At 35.9% G+C, this 25056-nt stretch overlaps 1 protein-coding gene across 1 annotated transcript in view; it reads left to right on the top strand.

Moving 5' to 3' along the window:
* The first annotated feature begins 546 nt into the window (after positions 1 to 546).
* Positions 547 to 25056, top strand: part of LOC137387915 (zinc finger protein 271-like) — a 29022-nt gene continuing 4512 nt past the window's right edge. The window contains exons 1-10 of the mRNA XM_068074428.1: positions 547 to 890; positions 1563 to 1800; positions 6485 to 6580; positions 7021 to 7077; positions 7184 to 7243; positions 7572 to 7628; positions 8783 to 9414; positions 22223 to 22301; positions 23631 to 23687; positions 23794 to 23853. Of these exons, the coding sequence (XP_067930529.1) occupies positions 579 to 890; positions 1563 to 1800; positions 6485 to 6580; positions 7021 to 7077; positions 7184 to 7243; positions 7572 to 7628; positions 8783 to 9414; positions 22223 to 22301; positions 23631 to 23687; positions 23794 to 23853 (1648 nt within the window). The 5' untranslated portion in view covers positions 547 to 578. The remainder of the gene's footprint in view (positions 891 to 1562; positions 1801 to 6484; positions 6581 to 7020; positions 7078 to 7183; positions 7244 to 7571; positions 7629 to 8782; positions 9415 to 22222; positions 22302 to 23630; positions 23688 to 23793; positions 23854 to 25056) is intronic.

Raw genomic sequence — 25056 nt, 5'->3', positions numbered from 1 at the left:
AAAGCTGCTAGAATCGTGCTCGCTAATAATTTGTTTAATCTGTTAAAAGCGTTCGTCGACGAACTCGGTGGGCATGCACAGCTCAAATAATAGTTCTGTGAATTTTGACCGATGAATTCTGCGTTTTTCGTGATTTCGGCCAGAACTCCGAACCAACGAAAAATTCGTTACGTGCAGCCGTACCTTTAGTAATCCTATTTACGCAATCCTTGTCACCTACATTGGTAAATGGTCGTCTCGTCTGTCACTTTTTAAATATCCCTGTCGTCGGGTCGTCAGAATCGTCACAAAACATGGGAGGACCCCCAGTACATCACCTTGCCTTCAACCAAACAGCAAACCAATTTGTCGCTTTTTAGTCTTGAATTGTCGCTGGTTTATCTGCCATGTCGCCTTTCCGTCTGAAGTTGTCGCCTTTTGAACCGAAAGTGTCGCCTAAGGGTCTGTCGCCCAAAAGTCCAGTTACCCCTCGGGACATCACTGATTCTCAATGCGGCCGTTTTCGGTAACAAGTTCTTTGCTTATTCCTTAGTAATTCAACGCATTTTATTTTTTTTAACCAGAATCAATTAGTTACAATGGGTAGATGTCTTTTTACTAACTGCAAATCTGACACAAAAAGTCGTGGTATAGCCTTTTTTAGAGTTCCTTTTTCTCAGTCGCCAAATGTAGCGAAATTATGGGTGTCTAATGCACTGCGTGCCGACTCCACTTTTCGCAGACTACCTGTTTGTGCGGTCGTGTGCATTAGGCACTTCCATGAGAGCCAGCTCTACTCAGAGCAATTTGGGACAACTACAAGATTAAGAGTGAAAACGGGAGAGGTTCCATTCCCTAATGGTGTTGTACCATACAGCAAGACAGCATCATCAAACAGGAAAACCGCACCTGTAAGTAATATATGAATAATTTTAAATAAATATTAATAACAAATATAGTTATTTTATAATATAAATTAATAAATATAGTAAGTCGAAATATGTAGCGCTGTACGTTAGTGCAAAGAAATGATTTAGTATGACTGGGTGACAACGAGACTCAGGCTGAGTTGCATAGGCTACGTCTGATGTTAACCTGATTCACTTAAATTAACTTGGCTAACTGAGTAAAAGTTAGTAAGGGAATTTAAGTTTTCTGTTCGGTCTGAATTGTCAGAAACGCCCTAATTGTTCATAAAATATATGACTATTATAATCATAAAATTTGGATTGCATTATTATTGTTATATTCATGCTACCATTACTAATATAGGCTTTACAGATCACTTGAAGCGGTTAGCCTACAGGATTATGTTTGTAGTAGTTTCGTTGTTTTGTAACGTTGTTTCATCAAAAGGAAACCTAATCTTATTTCTAATATAATAATAATAATATCATCAAACTTATTATGAAAGATTTTGTAAGTATTTTAATTAAAACAATTTTTCCATGCATCAATCAATATCATTCTTGCTTATTATATTTTCATGAAAGCATGTTGCATTTATAATATAGCTCCATTGTTTCTTATTATGAATTGTCATTAAAAACCAAGAAAGTATACTAATTTTGTGACTATTTTAGATCTGTCAAACTCCAGATTTTGACGCTATTTGCCAACCCCACGTATATTATGGTGATCATAATTATTCACATAACTCAAGTTGCTATGATGCACCACCATCTCCTGACTTGAGTTGGTCACCTATCAAGTACTGTAGGTCATCTTCAGATCATAGCTATGCTGAGACAATAACTGAAGAATATGCTCCCCTAGCAGATAATAATGACAACGATGTAGAAGATGATTATGGTGATACTGGTGAGTAGTAATTGAATACATAATATTATAATGTATTACTAGTTGAAGTAATTGCACTGTTTCTGAAGAATAAGTCGCTATAAAGATCATTTTTTGCAAACCGTAGACATAAGATATGGCCTCAATGTTGGCGTGAATGATGACTCTTGACCCAATATGTGAACGTACAATAAAAGCATTTCCGGTAGCTGTCATTCTAATGAATTTTCCAATGTTGTTTCCATACTACATACTTTTTGCAAAACTTTAGGCTTAATGATAATGTATGGTCAAAGCAGATTCTACAAACACTGAAAAACTTTTCGTCGTATTTGTATACGAATGTTCCGTATTAATTTTACGAGGATTTACACTGACTGGCTCACCGACTTGTTTGCTTTCGGGGAGAAAAATGATATTTATTTAGTAATTAAAAAGGACATTATAAATATTAGCTGCTACAAATACTAACGGTGTGCACAGAGTCTCAAGGTTTTGGGTTAACTCAGTTGCCTCAGTTGATAGTTAATGAGCTAATAATGATATGATACGCATTTGGGATTGGACAGCACTAGTGTTTACGCAAAAGTGCTTATTGAGGTACGGCAAACATGAATGAATTACTCCAAATTAGAACTATTTTATTTTTACAAGGCTCTTTATAAAACTCATTTCCTCGATTGCTATTATACCTCAGTTTAGACAAGCTTTCTAGTAGCCTAACTACAAAAATTAGCTATAAAAATTGGCATTGTGTTTAGAAATCAAGTTTTGTGATAAGCCAGCAGGCCTATTGTTAGTGGGAAATAGAAACCTAAAAGATCTGCTTGAAAAATTTTTTCCAAGATCAAAGTGGCTAAAAATGCAGCTAATGTTAAATTCTGTAAATTTAAAATAAACTAACAAAAACTAATCAGTTTTTTTGCATTTTTAAACAAAAGAATTATGCATACATTAAAACTAGGTAATATTTGGAGGCTGACTGTAAAAAGTATCAACAATACATCAAATGTCGAAAATAATGCACCAAATAAAAACTAGTGGATTTGAAAGAAACTGTAGAAACAGCAAATTTTCTATGCTCTGTTTCAAGTTCCTGCTCACTATGAGAATATTCATGGAACTCACTTGCTGTTTTACTAAAATAGTAATTTATCAAATGCTACACACACATATATATATATATATATGTATATATACTAGCTGCATTACCCGTGTTCGGGAACAGATTTACGTAAAGCACTAGTTTTATTGAGAGTTGTCTTTCATACTGTAAAACAACTCCAAATATGCAATCTACTGAAATTTTTGTGCTGATCTGACTGCATGCACCTATGCAGTTGTACATGTCAATAATGTTGGAGAGACCAATGGCAATATGCAATGTGTTTTACAGCTAGTCTACAATGCATCAGTCTCGAACCACTCAAATCAGAATTGTCCTAATTTTGTACACAGAACTGATAATGAAATTGACATTGCTAGGCAAACTGATGTTCTTCAAACTGGCAGTATTGAAAAGTTTTACATATTTTAAGAAATTCTAGAAAATATTTTGCTATTGCACTGCTAAGCTATTGCCAGCATTTATTGAATTGAGACTTTTGCATGCTTGAAACACTAATCATGACTCACCAGTTCTTCGTCTGTAGCCTGTGTTTTGACATGGTATATACAAACTGTGCAGCAGTAATGTGGTCGTGTTGATAAATTTATTATCAATAAAATCTACTGTATAAACTACATATATAGCCTCTCGCCTTTTCAACGTAAGGCGTTACATCTGGAGCATTCTTGGACATTCGTCCCATAGAAAAATTTGGCCCTATGCTATGTTGCAGGACTGTAGTCAAGTGCAAAGTTCTCTGTCCATACACGGCGCCTGGTAGCAGCTGCTGTAGTTGGTGCATCTTGCTGTTGTCGCCGTTTCATCTGAAAATTCAGCTCACCGAGCAGCTGTTGTAGCTAGTGCATCATGTTCTTGTCGCCGCTGCATCTGCTTGGAGGTTTCTGCACGTCTGGCCGATGTAGCGGCTGCTCTGAGCCGTTTGAGTCGCTGCTGGGTCGATTCAGTAGTCTCTGCACTTCTAGCGGCTGCAGCATCTATTCTGGCCTGCTCTCGATGTACCTGTGTTTGTTCAGCGATTTCTGCTCTTTTAGCAGCTGCTATTCTGTTTCGTTGTAGGCGTAGCTGTGTTTGCTCTGCAGGTTCTGCACTTCTAGCAGATGCAGTAGCAGTTCTGCTTCGTTGTGGGCGTAGCTGCGTTTGCTCTGCAGTTTCTGCTCGTCTAGCTGCTGCTTTGCGAATTCGGTCCCTTTCTCTACGGGAATCACTCTGTTCTTGCGTTTGAGCAATAGGCTTTTTGGAAGGATTTGCACTGCTTCAAGCATTTCTAAAATTGAATGAGATTGTGTGCTTGTTTGTAATATACACTGCTCGCTTTCTTCTCACCGTCGCCTATCGCAACACTCGGAGTGCCCGTGCAAGTTCTGTAGTAGCTGTAGATCTGTAGTACTTGTAGCTGGAAAAAAAGTAAAAGTAACTCAGCTGCGGAAGGAAATGAACATGTTTACTATCACAAACAGTGGCAAATCCAACGTTTTCAACCCTTTCACTGAAGTAGGCTCATTCATGCGCTTTCCATGGTCGACCGCTGTAAACACATTTTTGCCACATTCCCAGCAATTGCTAGCAACTGAATTTTATTATTCGTTGATAACATAACCAATGATCTTTAAGACTTTTATAGTAGTGACAGTGTTGTCCAAGGATTTCTCTATAAAATTAGCCTAAAATTTAATTTTAAATCTTCGTTTGAGAATTTCCAACTTAAAAACGAAGATTTTTTGTGCGAGTTCATTAAATGCGTCCGAGTTAAAAAACAAATAACTACTTATGTTGATGGCACTATAGCCATTTCAGATTTTTGTGATTACACGGATAATTAAAATGCACAAAGTATAGATACAACGAAATTTTTGTATAACAGTGCTTGTTAACATGTTGGCAAAATGAAGTATATAACCAAAACAAACGTTCTAGATCGAGATTGAAATTGAAAAAATAATGTATACATATTAAGCAATATCAGCAAAATGGCTGGCAGTAGGCCGATAGCTAAATTTGTACATGGACGCGAGTGAAAGGGTTATGTAGTGGAAGTGTGGCATTTCATATACAATACAACATTGATTAAGAAATACTTACCTTTTTTATGTAGAAATTTAGTAGGAGAGAACTGCGTTTTCCAGTGACCGCAAAAAACCAATGTTCGCGTGACCTTCTCAGTACACGTTGGCAGTAAAAATTAATCGCATGTAAATTACTACTCATTAATTTATTTTATTTAATGATTAGTACATTTTTATAGCTGTATAGGCAGCCGAACCCAGGACGGTGCTTTATAACATGGCAGCAAATGTACTGTTTCAAACGCGCCAGTGTCGTTGGGCGCCGTAAAGAGGCACGCGCTAACCGAAGGTGACGTGATTTCGTGTAAAACCGATGAATAGGTAGGTTATGTATAGATGCGTGTATTAACCGTCGATTCCCGTTAACGCGCCCTAGATACCTAGTAGCGGGTATAATAGTCTCTATAATAGTACTCTATAAGGCGGACAATCAATCACACACACACACACAACGATTGCCGTTTATATAGTAGATATATATATACTCATGCTAGAGACAGTATTGTTTCGGCTTTTGTATATATATATATATATAGTGTATGTATTCAAGAACAAATGACATAAAGAAACCATAATTATAAATACATGCAGAAAGAAAAATTAACATTTTCAAAACAAAAATATTTGCATCATATGCTCGGCAAGCTGCTGGTTGAGTGTTGCTTTCGTATGCAACCATTTCATCACCTAGCCGTTCCATACCTTCCTCGGTGTCCGCTAATTCGAACTCTTTTTCTGTCCTGCTCAACTAATAAATATAGGCATCCAAATAATTTTTTTATCGGAGCAAAACTTTTCCACGCTGCCATTTGGAAAACTTTTTGCGAAAATAATAATAAACTTTTAGCCAGCCAGTCACCCTTTAGGATGACTTTGGCTTAGCACAAGTCATCCAAAGCGACGTAATTGCTAAAACGTTTTTCACGTACATGTAACTATCAAGACTGTGTTAAACAATAAACTACTTTTACAGTTATATTTTTGTGCCTGATACTGTTATCAATGATTTCTGTGGTGTTGAAATCAAAATTTAACCATAAGAGCTAAAGTTGGAAAACGGATTTGGATACAAACAGAAACAGAGCACGAATTGTTATTGATGTAATCAAGCCATTATTAGCACATTTTTGTGAGATTGTTTTTGCTGATCATTTGCTATCATGGATCTGTGAAGATTAGGAATGCCAAATAGTATCGATCAAATAGAAGTGGCGTTCAATTAAAGGGTGCTGCTCTATTTTTCAACCCTTCACCCATAGTGGCACTCAAATAGGGTGACATTCAAATACAGTAAAGGTAGCATTCAAATACAGGTTTTACGGTTTTTACTATGTAAGAGGCTGTTTTTTGTAATATTATATTTTTACTTTGCTGTTTACTATCATCTGGTCAAATACAAGTTAAATAGTTATCTCTTGATTTACAAGTGGATTCTATTCATTAAAGCCATGATAAATGTAGTGCGAGAACATGGTTTTTACCTAATCTAGTTTTATGCTTTTTGCTTATTTAGATAAACCGATCTTCCACTCAACTTCTGTCATGGAAGGTTTGGGGGTAACTTCACTCCCAATAACATATGGTTTGAGTGACAGTCTTTATCCAACTGGTAAGTAGAGATTTTTATCAAATTATGTATATTATTACCGCTCTTAAGGATTTTAGTATTATGTATTCATGTCTATAACCATGTTCTGTGTACCCAGTTGCTATTTATCAATCTATTCTGTAGCCATGTTTATTATTGTTATCTTCTCTATTTTTTATTTCTTCTTCAGCCATGTTCTCTATAAACTTGCCTACTATTATTATTATTTCCTTTATAGCCATGTCTGCTATAGCTATGTTCCCAGTAAACATGTTTTATATTCCCATATCTGGTATAACCGTTCCTGCTATAGCCATGGTTAATTATAACTGCATACTATTCTTTATTATGCTTTAACTAGCAAGTTTAGAGCAAACATTCCTTTTTAGGACTTTTCTTCATACATGGATTTATTATAACTCTGTTTGTAGGTAATAAATTATCATTACATTGTATTGTAGATATTGAGGTTAAACTAGAACCTGGTGATTTACCATTCAGCACGGACAGTGATCAAGGTAATTATGTTAGAAGGCTTTTACATAGTAATCATGGTAACTTATTGTACATGCCAAAAGCTTGTTATTATTATTCGCTTTAGATGAGCTCTCATATTTATTGTAGGAGTCACAGAAGTGAAAACAGAACCAGGATCTGATGGTGCTGATAATCTCTACCCCACTGGTTGGTTTAAGATTTATTAAGGAATAGTGATAACTGCTGTTGACCAGCTCTGATATCAGGTTCTGGTATGATAATTATCGTTGTTTGGACAGTTGAAAGTCTGGGGAAGGGAAGTCTGAAGAAGTGCGGGTTGACTGTATTAAGTTACAAGGTTATAAATAAGCACAAACAAAGAATTAGGAAAAAATCTGAAGTTGAAGAGTTTGAGGATTTTCAAAAAAATGGTTATCTTTAACTGCAAGATGCACTCAGAGTTTTTGGTCACATATATATATATTCTATAGCAAATTTGACTTTTGTTTATGTACACAAGCTGTTTATATTGTAGACATTGAAGTTTATGCAGGCCCAGAAATCCCTTCGGTCAACGCACACAGTGATGGAGGTGATTATGACATTGGTTTAATTGATATAATAACAGATACCTGTAGCAACGCTGATACATATTCTAACCCTGCAACTTTTTTCCTTTTTCTGATTAATCTCACTGGTTTTATAGACCATGATTGCGATAGTTTTACAATAAGTTGATGGGGAGCACACATATTTGACATTCATTTTCAACGATTTTTTTATTTTTTCCAAACAGCGAAGTCTATTCTGCAAAGTAAAACTAATAACAAACATTTTATGCGTCATCAATAAAGCAAAACAACAAAATATTTTTGCTATTATAAATTGGTACTACCTATTCATCGTCAATTCGTACCCAAGGGGTCATGGTCAGGATAAAAGAAAACTTTTGACGATACTCCAACTCCGTGACATTGAGATTGGTGGACCGACGATGGAACACCTGTACCAATCGATCGCCTTTAAATGTTTATGAACGATTGAGCAGATATCCTATTTTCCATTTTGTCGACATATCTGGTGATCTATCACAACGAACTAGAATGTCATCGAAGTTTTATATACAATAGATAAAATGCTATATGCACATCGTTTTTGTAATCGCAAGTGTGATGAGATAGATTAGCATTCAAATCGAGCTTGAAAACTCGCCTGACTTGACACTACATTATATGGAACCTTTTATGTAATACGAAGCAAAAACTTAACAATTTTTTTATGTTATCTAAAAATTTACATTATAGGAACTACTGTACTTATAAACCTCCTACGTTTACTTAACTTTAGTAAACTTATGCAAGTTGAGTGCAAGTACATCCCTGATGAAACAGCGCTGCTTATATCAACTTATTCATCAAGGATGGGTAGACTTGAGCAGTACTTAGAAAATAATTTGCACCAAAACACATCTAGAGGGTGCTATCGTTACTGGACTATATCAAGACTGTAGCTACATAAGATGACTACATGACAATACTTTGGTGTGTGGCACTTCCGAGTCTGTGTGCCAAAAACCCATCCAAAAAGTTCCACAATATTCGTGTTGTAGTTTTCCTGTCCTGAAGTGTAAAGAAAAGTTTGTCACATTTATCAATCCTCTGTTTTAGAGTAGAAGTCATAATCTTCTTTTCGTCTTCATTATGGGTCTTACATTTTATGGTGAATAAGCATTTTCTCGCATTATAGGTGAATATCGTGAACTGAGATCCTTTCAAAGACAACAAAACTGGACACCCAGTGTGAAGACAAAGGTAAAAGTCCCAATTGCAAAGACACCTTTTCAGTGTAAGATGTGCAGTCATAGTTTTACTCAGCGAAGTCATCTAACATCGCACATGAGAACTCATACTCAAGAGAAGTCATTTCAATGTACGATATGCGGTAAAAGCTTTGCTCAACGAAGTAATCTAACAGTACACATGAGGACTCATACAGGAGAAAAACCATTCCAATGTGAGACATGCAGTAGCAGCTTTACTTGTCGCAGCAATCTAACCACTCACATGAGAACTCATACTAAGGAAAAACCATTCCATTGTAAGATTTGCAGTAGTAAGTTTGCTTATCAAGTTAATCTATTGGACCACATGAGAACACATCCTGGAGAGAAGCCATATCAGTGTGAAATATGCAGTCATAGCTTTACTTGGCGAGGTAATCTATCTAGACACATGAGAATTCATACTGAGGGCAAACCATTCCAATGCGAGATTTGCTGTAGTAGCTATACTCAACAATACAATTTAACCAGGCACATGAAGATTCATTCCGGAGAGAAGCCATTTCAACGTAAGGTATGCACTAGCAGTTTTTCATTTTAAAGTCATCTAACAAGTCACCTAAAGAAGCACACTGGAGAAAAGTCATTTAATTGAGAGATTTGCAGTAGGAACTTTGCTCGACGGTCCAATTTAGATGGTCACATGAGGACTCATACTTGAGAAACATCGTACTAATCTAAGATTTGCATTATTAGGTTTGCTCAATGGTCACAAAACATAAACTCATACCTTAGAGAATTCATTTCGTTGTAAGACGTGTGACTGTACAAGTCGGTATGTATTTGAATAAGCGCATATACTCTGTTTATATACTCTTCATAATCACCCATTTGGTTGTATACAAATTGTATGGTGAATTATATGTTTGTTGTGGGATTATATCTATTGCATATTTAATGGTGGTTAAATTTGAATTTTGAAAAATAAAGTGAGTGTTATGTTCAATAAAAATAAGTTGTTCAATGAATGACAAGTTTTGGTTTGTGTGGTTGAACCAAATTGAACTGATTGATGACTGGTTATGGGTTCTTGGACTAGTTCTCTCGACCAAAGATTCTGACACCGGAAACATTGGATAGATTATATCTGTAGTCAAATCTTTTTTAGCAAAGCTTTAATCTTTAGACTGCATGAGTTTAAGATTTCTGACCTTTACAAGTCATCGACCAAAACACTTGCGGCGCCTTTTGAACTATATTGAACTATAATCGCCTATTATGTGGGCTACATTATCTTAAAACTTTTCAATCAAAATATTAATTCATGAAAGCAGAGCATGAGTGGATTAGTAAGTTTTAAACGCATGACTTCTGAGAAAAGCTAATTTTTATGAACAATTTTTTTTGTTTGTGTAAAGAACACATTTCTAGCTAATTGACTCCATAAGATGTACACACAAGCCCATTAGTGTAATTATGTAACCGCTGCTTGACTGTTAACAAGGAGTGCATAAATACAGGGCAGCCTGGTATTTTTAAAAGCTCGACCTGTGCTATCATTATTTATGTTGGGTAACCATAACAACCTAGCATTGTGACAAGATGGGGTAAAATTGTTAAGTAAGGCCTCCAACTGAAGTGCTTTTTGTCTCGGGTTCATGCTGATCGTTGGCCTTGACATGGTGATTCTTAATTCTGTGTTTGACCAAAAAATTAACCAAACTATATCACAGTTTGGCGGCTAATCGTTTTTGTTACCAAAACTGGTCTTTTCTTCTTTTAACAACAAAACAATTGTTGAAAAACGAATTATCATGACTATGTTAGTATAAATATATAGATAGATGTAATTCTAAAATGCTCTTAGTTAGACTTACCATTGTACAGTTTTACGGCATCTAACTCGTTCTGTGCCATCCGCTCTAATAAGCTGGAACGGGATTAAAAGCTTTATTTTTTTACCGCTATCAGCCAAGGTCTAACACTCACTTCGTTTTTTGCACTTATGTTGTCAGGCCTGTGGCTAGTAGACTTGTGTTATACGTACTCATACTCACTGATAAACTACAATTCTATATGACGGTATAGGAAGACCAAGCTCTCCTTAATAGGATAAGATACTATTTTGGCTGCAGCGGCAGGACAACAACTCTGATAGTTGCAACGGATATTAACCTTGGAAGTTGTTTTTATAAACATACTATTGAATGCCCGCGCTATCCGGGTAATAAAAAAGTTTTCTACCGAAAATTTATTTTCATTTAAATATTGGCTTGCAAAAAAAATCACATTACAGTCATTTGGTATCAAAATATTCACCATGTCGTACTCTGTTGTGTTGTAGTTGCAAAATAAGTGGAAATGTGATTACAAGCTCTTGAAAGCTCAAAAACGAACAGTTAATCGCAGCCATCACGAAAACGCCGTAGGAATCTTTTTTTATGACGTACCCAACCATTGTTGTTATCGTTTTGACATGCGATGTTATCACATGAATTGAAAGGCCAATAAAAGGCTCAATATAAAAGATCTCGTAGCGCTAGTTTATGACAAACACTGGGTTTCACCTAAAACCCTTTATCAAACACTAGTGTTACATGCTACGAGTTTTTGAGCTTCGAAGTTGTGGTTTTGATCGTAGGAATTAGGAGGATGAATTTACATGATACGCAGGAGTAGTCGCACAAAATCGCAATTATTCGTAGCTGACGAGTTTACGTGCTTCGAAGAAATTGTCGCACAACTCGGCGTTTTCTATATTAGTCTGTTGCGCTTTCATTTACAATGGAGCACATAATTGAAATCGCGACTGACACCCCTAAAATGCGTCTAAAGTCAAATGTCAAATATGTATTTAATGGTTATTGCAGATCATAACCATTAAATAAACTAAACTTACTGTAGGTAACCATATAGTTTCCAATGTTAATATACTGTTTTGTTACTAACTTTCGTTATGTAGAGAATGTATATAAAATTTTGTTGGTTTTCATCAGGGTTGTGTTTGCATTAGATAATTACTATGGGTTTCTATACACCTTTATACAACATTCTCGCATTATGATGCCAATACCGAAAGGAATTAATGTCATATGGCGGGCCCACTAATTTTCTGAGTGGGCGCATGCTAGCGAGGGCCGTATCTTCCTATACTGCAGCTACTGCTGTGGCAGTACCAGTTTTTGATGCTCAAAATCCCAGAATTCACGTCATTTTTGGTTGATTTTAATAATTCTTTAAAAAGCTGATGAAACACAACATTTTCACTTATGGGCGCCGCCATATTGAATCAGTATCTGTTGCATCAACACTAATTCACACGCCTCGCAAGAAGTATCATTGATGTCTAAATTATCCCACTCATCACCAAGTGCGTTTTTGAAAGTTCAACTGCAACCCAAAGAGTTCATTGATGGAGCACACTGTTGGACTACAGTGTTTAAGTTGTGTGTGGGTTATTTGAGCAATGTATTAAAGGAGTTGATTGAGAATTGATTTAAGAATCAGCACCACCATCTCCATAATGTCAGAAGCAGGTGCATTACTTTTAACATGGTGCTCTTTTAATTTTACTTCAACTCTACAATAATATTTAATCAAATTATTTCATAAGAGGCTATTTGTCTGCTACACTATTCAGCATTGTACCCGGTGATAATTCTACCTCATGCTAGCTGGGGCCAACCCCTTTAGCAGCTTTCATTCACATTATATTTTTAATAAGCATTGTTAAAGACAATCTCAATAAACAGTTTTATATTTAGAAAACTGGATTATAATGCCAAATTTTCTGCTAGAACATGTGCCCCATCAGGAGCCAAGTGTGTTAGATTTGCACCATTTTGACTAGTTCTACTAAAAAATATACCAGGGGGAGAACCCTGGAGAGCCCACCGAGAGGGCGCTCGGCACTCTTCTCAGACTCTCCCCGCAGTATCATTTTTAAACAGGTAGATACAGCCCTGATGCTAGCCTGTATTTATTACAGCTAGCGTCTTAGTCTCAGCCATTGATCCACATTATAATTTGAATCACTTGGTTGTGTATATAAGTCATATATAATATGTTGGGTATATTATATTATATTGATTCGTCAGTATAGTTTTAGCCTGTGATCCCATCTTCTTTTCAGCCTGTTTCAGGACCACCATAAACAGGCCCAGGAGAATAGTAAGGAGGTGTACCTTCGCACTAGTGATGGAAATTATGTTTATAATTATATACAAGTTTACTACACATGATGAAACTGTATGTTTTTGTTGTGGCACAACCTTTATAAATTCAATTACCCCTTCACACATGTAGTTTAATAGTTTATTAGGTTTATTAAAGTGAAAGCAAACTCATAATTTTAAAGGTTGGCTTGCAATAAAATTCACATTACAGTTATTTGGTATCAAAAGATTCACCATGTCTTACTCTGTTGCGTTGTAGGTGCCAACTATGTGGAAATGTGATTACAAGCTCTTAAAAGCTCAAAAATGAAAAGCCGCCGTAGATTGGAATCTCTTTATTGCGATGACGTAGCCATAAAATTTAGTTATCGTCTTGTCACGTGATGTTCTCACGTGAATTAAAAGGCTAATAAAAAGCTCAATATAAACTTATCGTAGCACTAGTTTATGACAAACACTTCGGGTTTTACTGAAGACCCCGTATCAAATATAGATGCTCACTACTTCACAGTTTTGTTTCGGTTTGGTCTAATCGGCATGTCATAATCTGCTCATGTGACCCAATACTTCGCAAATAATTTTTGCAGCACTTTTCGATTATCACAAGTGACCAACAGGCTCGTCATGATTATCAGACAATGATATGTACTCCTTCAAGTTAAGGCTAAAAAATTAAATGATTTTTTTACGGTAAGTTATAAGATTTCAATGCTAAAAGTGACAGCATTACAATGACGATAAAACAGACGCGTAAGAACAATATACATGGTTTTATTGAATGCGTGAAGTATATTTGTGAAAATATTTCAACGAATAAGGTTGGGTGAACGTGTAAACAGAAACCATCTACCACAACTACGCCACATTTGAGCCGTTTTGGAAAGAGATTACAAACTACGGCGGTCTTTGTGGCTGCGATTAACTGTTCGTATTTTAGCTTTTAAGAGCTTGTAATCACATTCCCACATATTTTGCACCTACAACACAACAGAGTAAAACATGGTGAATCTTTTGATATCAAATAACTGTAATGTGAATTTTGCTGCAAATCAACCTTTGAGAATGTTTTATATGATTGGTAATGCATGATACTACGTTTATTGAACGAGAAAACAAATTTTAGCAGATATTTCTACTAGTTTAGCAAGTTCAAAGTCGAACATATATTTTGGTGCATTTACCTCGGAACATCACTGATTCTTAACACAGCCGTTTCCGGTAAGTTTATTTACTAATTCCTTATTAAAATAACGTCTAACGCATTTGATATATTTTGTTAGCCACAATCAGTTAATTACAGGGGATAGATGCCTCTTTGCTAGTTGCGAATCTGACACTAGAAGTCGTGGCATAACTTTTTTTTAGATTTCATATGTCTCAGTCACCAAAATTAGCAAAATTATGGCTGCTTTAAGAAAAGCGTGCCAGTTTAACTTTTCGCAGACTGTCTGTTAGTGTGGTCATGTGAATTAGGCACTTCTATGAGAGCCAGCTTTATTCCGATGAATTTGGGACAACTACAAGATTAATGGTGAAAGAGGGAGAATTTCCATTCCCTAATGGTGTTGTACTATACAGCAAGAGGGCATCCTCAAACAGAAAAACCTTAACTGTAAGTAGTTTATAAAAAATTTTAAATGTATATTAGTAACAAATATAATTGTTTTATAATATAAATTAATAAATACAATAATTAGAAATTAGATCATGTCGCTAATATTCATAGCTTTCCAGGACACGACAAGTTCATCCAGTGCTCTCATTAACCAATTGATCTGTGAGTGATAAAAACATATATCATTTGCACCCAATGTTGGCATAAAAGTGGTATGTTGAATCTAATAATATATTCAGAGATATCAAAGCACGAGCAGATGTGTAATATAATATTTTTATATATGTATATCACTTACAATGCCTTTGGTTTGTGATATAAGAAGATGCTGTCATTTATTGTATATTATTAAACAGAAATTGTAATAATGGCAAATATTCTGCAGCTGGTTGACATTTGAATAAGCAAAAACTCTGCAGGTTCATAATAATTATATTAAAAAATAACAACAAATAATTTGATATGTTTACAGAGAAATGGAAAGAAAGGTGAAATGGTTAATTCCAAAAAGTGTAGGGCATAAAGTCCTTTGTGATGCGTTAGGGCAAGCGAGACTGCTAAACACATTGCGTCTGTTGAACCACGGTCACCGCACGGGTGCTTTAGAAAACCTCCACAGCCTCGCATTAAAGGTCGACTTGCAACAAAATTTACATTACAGTTATTTGATATGAAAAGATTCATCATGTCTTACTCTGTTGTGTTGTATGTATGTGCAAAGTATGTGGAAAGGTGATTACAAGCTCTTAAAAGCTCAAAAATGAACAGAAAATCGCAGCCACACAAGACCGCCCCAGTTTGGATTCGCTTTCCAAAACGGCTCAAATGCGTTGTAGTTGTGAGAGATGGTTTCTGTTTACACTTTCATGCAATCTTATTCGTCGAAATATTTTCACAAATATACTTCACGCATTCAATAAAACTATGTCTATTGTTCTTACGCATCTGTTTTATCGTCATCGTAATGCTGTCACTTTTAGCAGTGATATCCTATAACTTACCATAAAAATTCGTTTAATTTTTTAGCCGTAGTTTGAAGGAGTACATATCATTGTCTGATAATCATGACGAGCCTGTTGGTCCCTTGTGATAATCGAAAAGTGCTGCAGAAATTATTTGCGTAGTATTGTGTCACATGATCAGATTACGACTTGCCAATTAGACCAAACCGAAACAAAACTGGAACGTAGCGAGCATCTATATTTGATACGTTGTCTTCGGTAAAACCCGAAGTGTTTGTCATAAACTAGTTCTACGATAAGTTTTATATTGAACTTTTTATTAGCCTTTCAATTCACGCGAGAACATGACAAGACATTAACCAAATTTCGCGGTTACGTCATCGAAATAAAGAGATTCCAATCTACGGCGGCTTTTCGTTTTTGAGCTTTTAAGATCTTTTAATTACATTTCCACATATTTGGCACCATTAACACAACAGAGTAAGACATGGTGAATCTTTTGAAACCAAATAACTGTAATGCGAATTTTGTTGCAAGTCAACCTTTAAGTTATGCACCAAAGCGAATAGACTCTGATCCCCCAGGAGATTTTTGCGAGAATCAAACTTGCAGCGATAGATCACAGCACGAATGTGAAAAGAGAAGTTCTGACTGGTAAGCTGTATCTACAATAAAATTATACATGGATTATATTACTCGCCATCATGGATACAAATTTTACAGCTTGAACAACATTAAAGATAAATTTATGCAGAGATTGTAATAACACAATTAATAACTGGCTTTAAATTTTAACTATTATAAAATTATATATTAAAGATAGTGATGGGGAACTGAGGATGACAGTCTAGTGCTCTAAAGAAGCTAAAAGTTTTGGCACAAGAAATGTATATGCTGGAAAGACATTTGAATTTCGAAGAGAGCTTTTGAAGAATATCTGTAAAAAATCTATTGGATCAACTCCAAAAGTACATGCAGTAAGTCATACCTGAACTGCAATGTAAAAAAACACTTGTTTGTACCAAGATGTTGGTTCAATTAGTCACTGTCACACAGTCTGCAAAATAATGCATGAACATACAGTCAACATGTAGTCTTAAATTACTCTAACAATGTACTGTGCGAAATTCTGAAATCATTATGATGGTGTAATATACAAAAAAATTTCAACTAGTTTGTTATAATTTAAATTGCTCTAATTTATCTACATGTAGATAATAGTTATATTGTCACGTTATATTAAATATGTGCACATAAATATATGAATTGCAGGACAGAGCAGCTCCACTTTCGAAACATCCTACAAAACCAGATGGTAGAACAGCGAAAGAAATGCACAGGTCAAGTTTACATAAAAGTTAAACTAAATTCCTAGTTTTATGTGAGGCATCGTTTTAATAAAATTAATATAACAGGCTATTCAAATTATAAATATTATGCTGTTCTTTGTATAAGATGATTTAGATTTATGTAACGTAGCTCTGTTAAATGTGGTGTTTTTATGTCATGGCGCAAGTAAAATGATTGAAATATAACTATTTATCAAACCATACATTATGATTGTATTATTCATTTTGTTAAAATCACCTATTCACTGTACAAGACATGAACATCAGCCAAGTAATGGTGCTGCCAGATTCAGTTAAAACATTTATTATAAAAACTATATTTTGCTCAACTCACAACTGAACTTACATTAATTTCCTTCATCCATAATGAAAAGCTCCACTTCATCTGCGTCATTCCGATCATCATCTTCTGATTCTACATTTTTGAAGCCTGCATAACTCCCATTTGGATCAGGCCACATTGTGCGTATGTGGGAAACAACGCAGAGAGTTAAACTTTTCTGTTTTTTCTTCCAATGTACCCGTAGACAAGTAATGAGTAGTGGTTTTAGCTGTGAGTCTTTTAGCCATTGTATTGTGAACGTAATAGAACAACGTATAACGATAGAAATAAATTATCAATGGAATATTTTTGGCGATTTTAGCAATGATGATGATAGACATGTGTTCTAAATGTGCACTTGTTTCCGAGTTGTCACAATTGCGGGGGTCATGCAGACGCATGTCCCCCGCAATTGTGACAACCCTCCCTCAGCCTGGGCATGCCTCTTTTGAGGGTGTGGAGAGAAAGAGAGCCATGCCCAAGCCTCATCCTCTTTCTCCCCCACCCTCCAAGAAAGCCATGCCCAGACTGCGTCTCCCTCACATTAGATAATCATGAATCAAGTCGAAAGCTACGTGTCTCGTGATTGGATGATTGATTGAGACTCAGTGTTTCCAGTGGCGAGTCCGTTTCACACTCATTTTAACAATGGTGTCATTCATACTCATATCTGCAGACTCTCACGCATTGGGTGTGAGACTCACGCAATCACCCCAAAGAAAAAATGAAAATGCGTGAGATTTCTGCCCCAATTTTCCCAATTTTATATATACTATCATTGATACATCAATTGCCCCAAAACTAAAACTCACGCATTGCCCCACTCTTGTGTTGGCAGGTCTGCTCATACGATTTTTGTAAAATATGCAGTTAAAAAGAGCTCCATGCTCAGTTACATGTGAATACACGAAGAATTTCCATTTTTAAAAAATATTTTGTCTATTAATCTGTCATACAAAATGATCTCTCTTTTGTTACATGTAGTAAATTGCACAGAAAAATAGGGTAAAGGACTAAAGGTTGACCTTTTACAATAAAATTGGTTCATTATCGATGCTGTATGAGAGGAGCTGTCCGCTTTGTCAAATGTTGAGTTGTCCTCTCTGTCTGTTTAAACTTATTAGCTCCTCCTTCGTGTCGTAACGGCTCAAACAATCGCATATGTTATTTGTTATTAACACGTTTTGAACGGCTCGTATGCGAAAGTTGTACGCACATTTATTTTACATGAAAAGTAAAGGTAAGCAAGCTGTTGCATTGCAAATTTTATAACTAAATTAACTTAAAATTTTACCATATTAATAAGTCTACTTATATTCCATTAGCATCTAGTCTGCGGCATCGTTTTTACACCACTCATAAGGAGTACATAACTGTACATCACATCAACAATAAACAATTATTTGCTAATATGGCAATAAATTACAATATTATCTAGTGTTAACAACTGCCCAACATATGAGGCGTGCCGCTTGCTGCAACCGGCTCTAGTACGTTCTATGAAGAAGATGTAAGATGTAAGGATTACCGGTGGTACAAAGATTGTGCCAAAAAGTCAATGAGTTTTGTTTGTTCGCTTTCGGTGAGAGCAATGACATTCATTTATTAATTGAGAAGGGCATTGGATTAGCTGCTACAACTACTAACGCTATGCACAGAAGGTCAAGGTTTTGGGTTAACTCAATTGATAGTTAATGAGCTAATAATGACATGATACGCATTTGGGATTGGACAGCACTAGTGTTTACGCAAAAAGTGCTTATTGAGGTACGGCAAACATGAATGAACTACTCCAAATTAGAACTATTTTGTTTTTACAAGGGTTTTTATGAAACTCATCTCTTCGTTTGCTATTCTACCTCAGTTTAGACAAGGTTTCTAGTAGCCTAACTACAAAAATTAGCTATAAAAATTGGCATTGCGTTTAGCAATCAAACTTTGTGATAAGCCAGCAGACCTATTTTTAATAGAAAATAGAAACCTAAAATATGTGCTTGACATTTTTTTACCAAGATCAAAATGGCTAAAAGTGCAGCTAATGTTAAATTCTGTAAATTTAAAATAAACTAACAAAAACTAAGCAGGTTTTTTGCCTTTTGAAAAAAAAAATTTATGCATAATTTAAAACTAGGTAATATTTGGGGGCTGACTGTGAAAGTATCAACAATACATCAAATGTCGAAAATAATGCACCAAATAAAAACTAGTGGATTTGGAGAAAACTGAAGAAACAGCAGACTTTCTATGTTCTGTTTCAAGTTCCTTCTCACTATGAGAATATTCATGGAACTCACTTGCTATTGATAGTGTTTAAAAGTGGCTCGTAATGACCTAGCCATGTATTCATTAAATTCAAGCATTATACACTTATCGATAAAACTAAAACTTCTTCATTAAATTATATACTCAGATAGCCAACAGCTTCTGAAGACAAGTATTATCAAGGCCTGTATAACAATAACAAAATATACATTGAATGTTATTAAACCCAAGCTAGTTATATTTAGATGATGCTTCTACTCCTTACCTATTTAACTGGCAGTCCTCTACAACATTTTACCAACAACACTGCATCCCTATATAGTCATACGTCGACATACGAGCCTAATGTGTTCCAGGACTGAGCTCCTAGGTGAATGTTATCATATCTAAAAGCAATAGTTTGGTTACCCTTATAAAGGTTAAGTCTCACCAGTTACCAATTTGGTATAGATCTACAAATTTCTAACTTTTACTAAAATAATAATAATCTATCAAATGCTACATATGTATATATAAACATGTATAAATAATATATATATATATATATATATGATAGCAATGCCAAGAACCAAGTCATGGCAATAAATACCTACGCACTGCCAGTAATAAGATATCCAGCAGGCATAATAAAGTGGACTGAGGAAGCCATCAAAGAAACAGATATAGCAACTCGTAAACTGCTGACCATGCATGGAGCACTCCACCCAAAATCTGATACTACTAGATTGTATCTTGGTAGGAAAGATGGCGGTAGGGGACTCAAAAGTGTACAGCAGACAGTGAAAGAGGAGGAGCAAAGCATCAAAGCATATGCAGCCTCCATGGCCATCTCAAATAAGTTGCTAGCTGAATTTCAGTCGGCTGCTCTTACAACGGACCTACGCCCTGATGATGAAGAAATTGACTGGCACACGAAACCTCTTCATGGTGCTTACCACCAACAAATATCTAAGGTTGGCGATCTTCACCAGACATATATGTGGCTGAACAAAGGAAACCTAATGGCCAATACAGAGTCGCTAATCATGGCAGCCCAGGAGCAAGTGCTCCCAACAAGGCAACTCCAAACGAAAATCTATCACACTAGAGACGATCCTAGATGCAGACTGTGCAAAGATGCACCTGAGACCATCCAACACATCATCAGTGGATGCAAGCAGCTAGCAGGGAACGCATACACTGAGCGGCATAATCATGTCGCAGGTGTTGTGTATAGAAGTCTATACACAACACCTGCGATGAGTATGGCCTGTGATGAGTATGGCCTTAATAAACCACAACACTGGTGGGAAGCTCCTGGTAAGGTCAATGAAAATGACCGCGCTAAGATCCTCTGGGACTTCTACATCCGAACTGACAAGCATGTCCTAGCAAACCAACCAGATATAGTGGTGGTAGACAAGGAGAACAAGAGGGCTACTATAATAGATATAGCAGTACCCAATGACTACAATATAGCCAGCAAAGAAAAAGAAAAGGTAGAGAAATATCTCCCTCTTGGAGAAGAGATTGAAAAATGCTGGAATGTAAGAACAACTGTAATCCCAGTAGTCATTGGGGCACTAGGCGCAATAACACCGGCGCATAAAATGTGACTTGCCCAAATACCAACAACAATCAACTCCGGTGAGTTGCAGAAAAGTGCGCTATTGGGAACAGCTAAGAGCTTGAGGCGAGTGCTCAAACTCGCAGGTCTCTGGTAGGAGACCCGAGTTAGAACAGAATTTACCACCCATACGGGGTATCCGGGGTGAGGAAACAATTTTTTATACATATATATATTCAAGAACAAGTGACATAAATAAGCCATAATTATAATACATGCAGAAAGAAAAACTAACATTTTTGAAACAAATGTTTTCATCATTTGATCAGCAAGTTTCCGGTTGAGTGTTGCGTTCGTATGGAATCTATCAAAACCTAGTTGTTCCATACCTTCCACAGTGTCTGCTAATTCGAACTCTTTTTGTACTGCTGAGCTAATAGATATTAGCGTCCAAACGATTTTTAGCAGAGCAAAACTTTTCCGCGTTATGATCTGAAAGCTTAGTACGAAAATAATAATAAACTTTTAGCCAGATGCGCACTTTGCACAAGTCATTCAAAGCATCGTTATTGCTAAAACGTTTTTCACATACTTGGAACTATCAAGACTGTGTTAAACAATGAACTACTTTTACAGTTATATTTTTGCGCCTGATACTATTATTAACGATTTCCATGGTGTTGCAATCAGAGTTTAACCATAACAGTTTGGAAAACAGACTTGAATACATACGGAAACAAAGAACGAATTAATTATTATTGATGTAATCAAGCCGTTATTAGCACTTTTTTGTGAAAACTTTTCTGCTGATCATTTGCTGTTATAGATCTGTAAAGATTAAGAATGTCAAATAGTATCGATCAAATAGAAGTGGCATTCAATTAAAAGGTGTTGCTTTATTTTGCAACCTTTCTCCCATAGTGGCGCTCAATTATGGGTGGCGTTGAAATAAAGGTGGCATTCAAATACAGGTTTTGCAGTATTTACTAAGGCTGTTTTTTGTAATAATATGTTTTTATTTTGATGTTTGTTATCATCTGGTTGAATACAAATTAAATAGTTATCTCTTGATTTACAAGTGGATTCTTAAAGCCATGATTAATGTAGTGTGAGAACATGGTTTTTACCCAATCTGGTTTTATGCTTTTTGCTTATTTAGATAAACCGATCTTCATTCAACTTCTGTCATGGAAGCTTTGGGGGTAACTTCAGTCCCAATAACAGATGCTTTCAGTGACAGTCTCTATCCAACTGGTAAGTAGAGAGTTTTACTAAATTATGTATATGATTGCCGTTCTTAAAGGTTGACTTGCAACAAAATTCACATTACCGTTATTTGATAAGAAAAGATTCACCATGTCTTACTCTGTTGTGTTGTTAGTGCAAATTATGAGGAAAGGTGATTACAAGCTTTTAAATCTCCAAAACGAACAGAAAATCGCAGCCACACGAGACCGCCGTAGTTTGGATTCCCAATCCAAAACGGCTCAAATGTGATGTAGTTGGGAGAGATGGTTTCTGTTTACACTTTCTTGCAACCTTATTCGTCGAAATAATTTTACAAATATACTTCACGCATTCAATAAAACTATGTCTATTGTTCTTACGCATCTGTTTTATCGTCATCGTAATGCTGTCACTTTTAGCAGTGATATCTTATAACTTACCGTAAAAATTCGTTTAATTTTTTAGCTTTAGCTTGAAGGAGTACATATCATTGTCTGATAATTGTGACGAGCCTGTTGGTCACTTGTGATAATCGAAAAGTGGTGCAGAAATTATTTGCAAATTATTGGGTCACATGATCAGATTACGACTTGCCGATTAGACCAGGCTGAAACAAAACTGTGAAGTAGCGAGCATCTGTATTTGATACGGGGTCTTCGGTAAAAACCCGAAGTGTTTGTCATAAACTAGTACTACGATAAGTTTTATATTGAGCATTGTATTGGCCTTTCAATTCGCGTGAGAACATCGCGTGACAAAACGATAACCAAATTTCGTGGTTATGTCATCGAAATAAAGAGATTCCAATCTATGGCGGCTTTTAGTTTTTGAGCTTTTAAGAGCTTGTAATCACATTTCCACATATTTGGCACTTATAACACAACAGAGTAAGACATGGTGAATCTTTTGATACCAACTAACTGTTATGTGAATTTTGTTGCAAGTCAACCTTTAAGGATTTTAGTATTATGTATTCATGTCTATAACCATGTTCTGTGTACCCAGTTCCTATTCATCAATCTACTCTGTAGCCATTTTCATTTTTGTTATCATCTCTATTTTTATTTCTTCTTTAGCCATGTCCTCTTTAAACTTGCCCACTCTTATTATTATTATTTCCTTTATAGCCATGTTTACTATAGCTATGTTTCCTGTAAACATGTTTTATATTCCCATGTCTCGTATAACCGTACCTGCTATAGCCATGGTTAGGCCTATTATAACTTCATACCATTCTATTATGATGCTTTAACTAGCAAGTTTAGAGCAAACATTCCTCTTTAGGACTTTTCTTCATACATGGATTTATTATAACTCTGTTTGGAGGTAATAAATTATCATTACATTGTATTGTAGATATTGAGGTTAAGGTAGAACCTGGTGATTCATCATTCAACACGGACAGTGATCAAGGTAATTATGTTGGAAGACTTTTACATAGTAACCATGTTAACTTATTGCTTATACAAAAAGTTCTTTATTATCATTCCCTTTAGATAAATTCTCATATTTATTGTAGTAATTACAGAAGTGAAAACAGAACCAGGGTCTGATGGTGCTGATAATCTCTACCCAACTGGTTAGTTTAAGACTTATTAAAGGTTGACTTGCAACAAAATTCACATTACAGTTATTTGGTATCAAAAGATTCGCCATGTCTTACTTTGTTGTGTGGTAGGTGCCAAATATGTGGAAATGTGATTAAAAGCTCTTAAAAGCTCAAAAACAAAAAGCCACCGTATATTGGAATTTCTTGATTTCGATGACGTATCCGCGGATTTTGGTTATTGTCTTGTCACGTGATGTTCTCGCGTGAATTGAAAGGCCAATACAAAGCTCAATATCAAACTTATCGTAGCAATAGTTTATGACAAACACTTCGGGTTTTACCTAAGACCCCGTATCAAATATAGATGCTCGCTACTTTACAGTTTCAGCTTGGCCATTCCGTCCGACATTCGACATACGCGTACATGTCCGAGTTGCGATCATAAAAAATGTCAAATTTTGAAGAGTTAAGACCCTGGCGTTTCGAGCCTGACGCTCTATCTGAAGAAGATCCTCAACAGAATCAAACCTTCCAGCAAGTAAGCATCGCCACTAGCCAGCTCTTATGTGCCAAGCTAGCTAGTAGTAATAGTTTTAGCTTGAGAGTGATAGAACGAATATTATTATTATATACATGTATATGATTTTAATGATTATAATTATCGCTTCATATTGCGAAAAAATAATTACAGATTTTTCTCGAATGACCACATTAACAATTTTAATATTTAAATCTAGTGCTGCACTGATATACTGTTGGATAACATCGATCTGATGTATTAGCTATGGTTGCATAGACATATCTGTTCATTTGTTTAGGAGCTAATACCATCGGCTACAGAGTGGTGTGTCTGCAAGCTCTGTCAAGACATGCCATCTCTTCCTGAATGTTTGTGCTGCCATGATGCTGAGTTTGCGCATCGTCTCCATGACCGCGGGGAGCGTGAATGCCTGTGTATGCATCCTGGTGTGGACGAACTTGTGGCGCCTGCACCCCTTGAGTTGGGGTGGAATAATTACCTGCGATATCATAGTGAGTTGGATTTTCATTTAATGCCAACAACATCAAAGCTATGCTAATGTGTCAAGCATTATCTACAATTCTTGTGTTACACATTTAATGCATCGGTTGAACACACATATTCTGAACTCGTGGAACACAAGGAGAACTGTTATATTTGGCTTGTACACTTACTACAGTATAGAGTGTATTAGTTTTATGATTTTATTATAT

This window comes from Watersipora subatra, chromosome 2, assembly GCF_963576615.1.
Source record: "Watersipora subatra chromosome 2, tzWatSuba1.1, whole genome shotgun sequence".
NCBI classification, from domain to species: Eukaryota; Metazoa; Bryozoa; class Gymnolaemata; order Cheilostomatida; family Watersiporidae; genus Watersipora; species Watersipora subatra.
The sequence above is the reverse complement of the archived record's forward strand: the minus strand, read 5'-3'. Positions and strand labels throughout refer to the sequence as shown.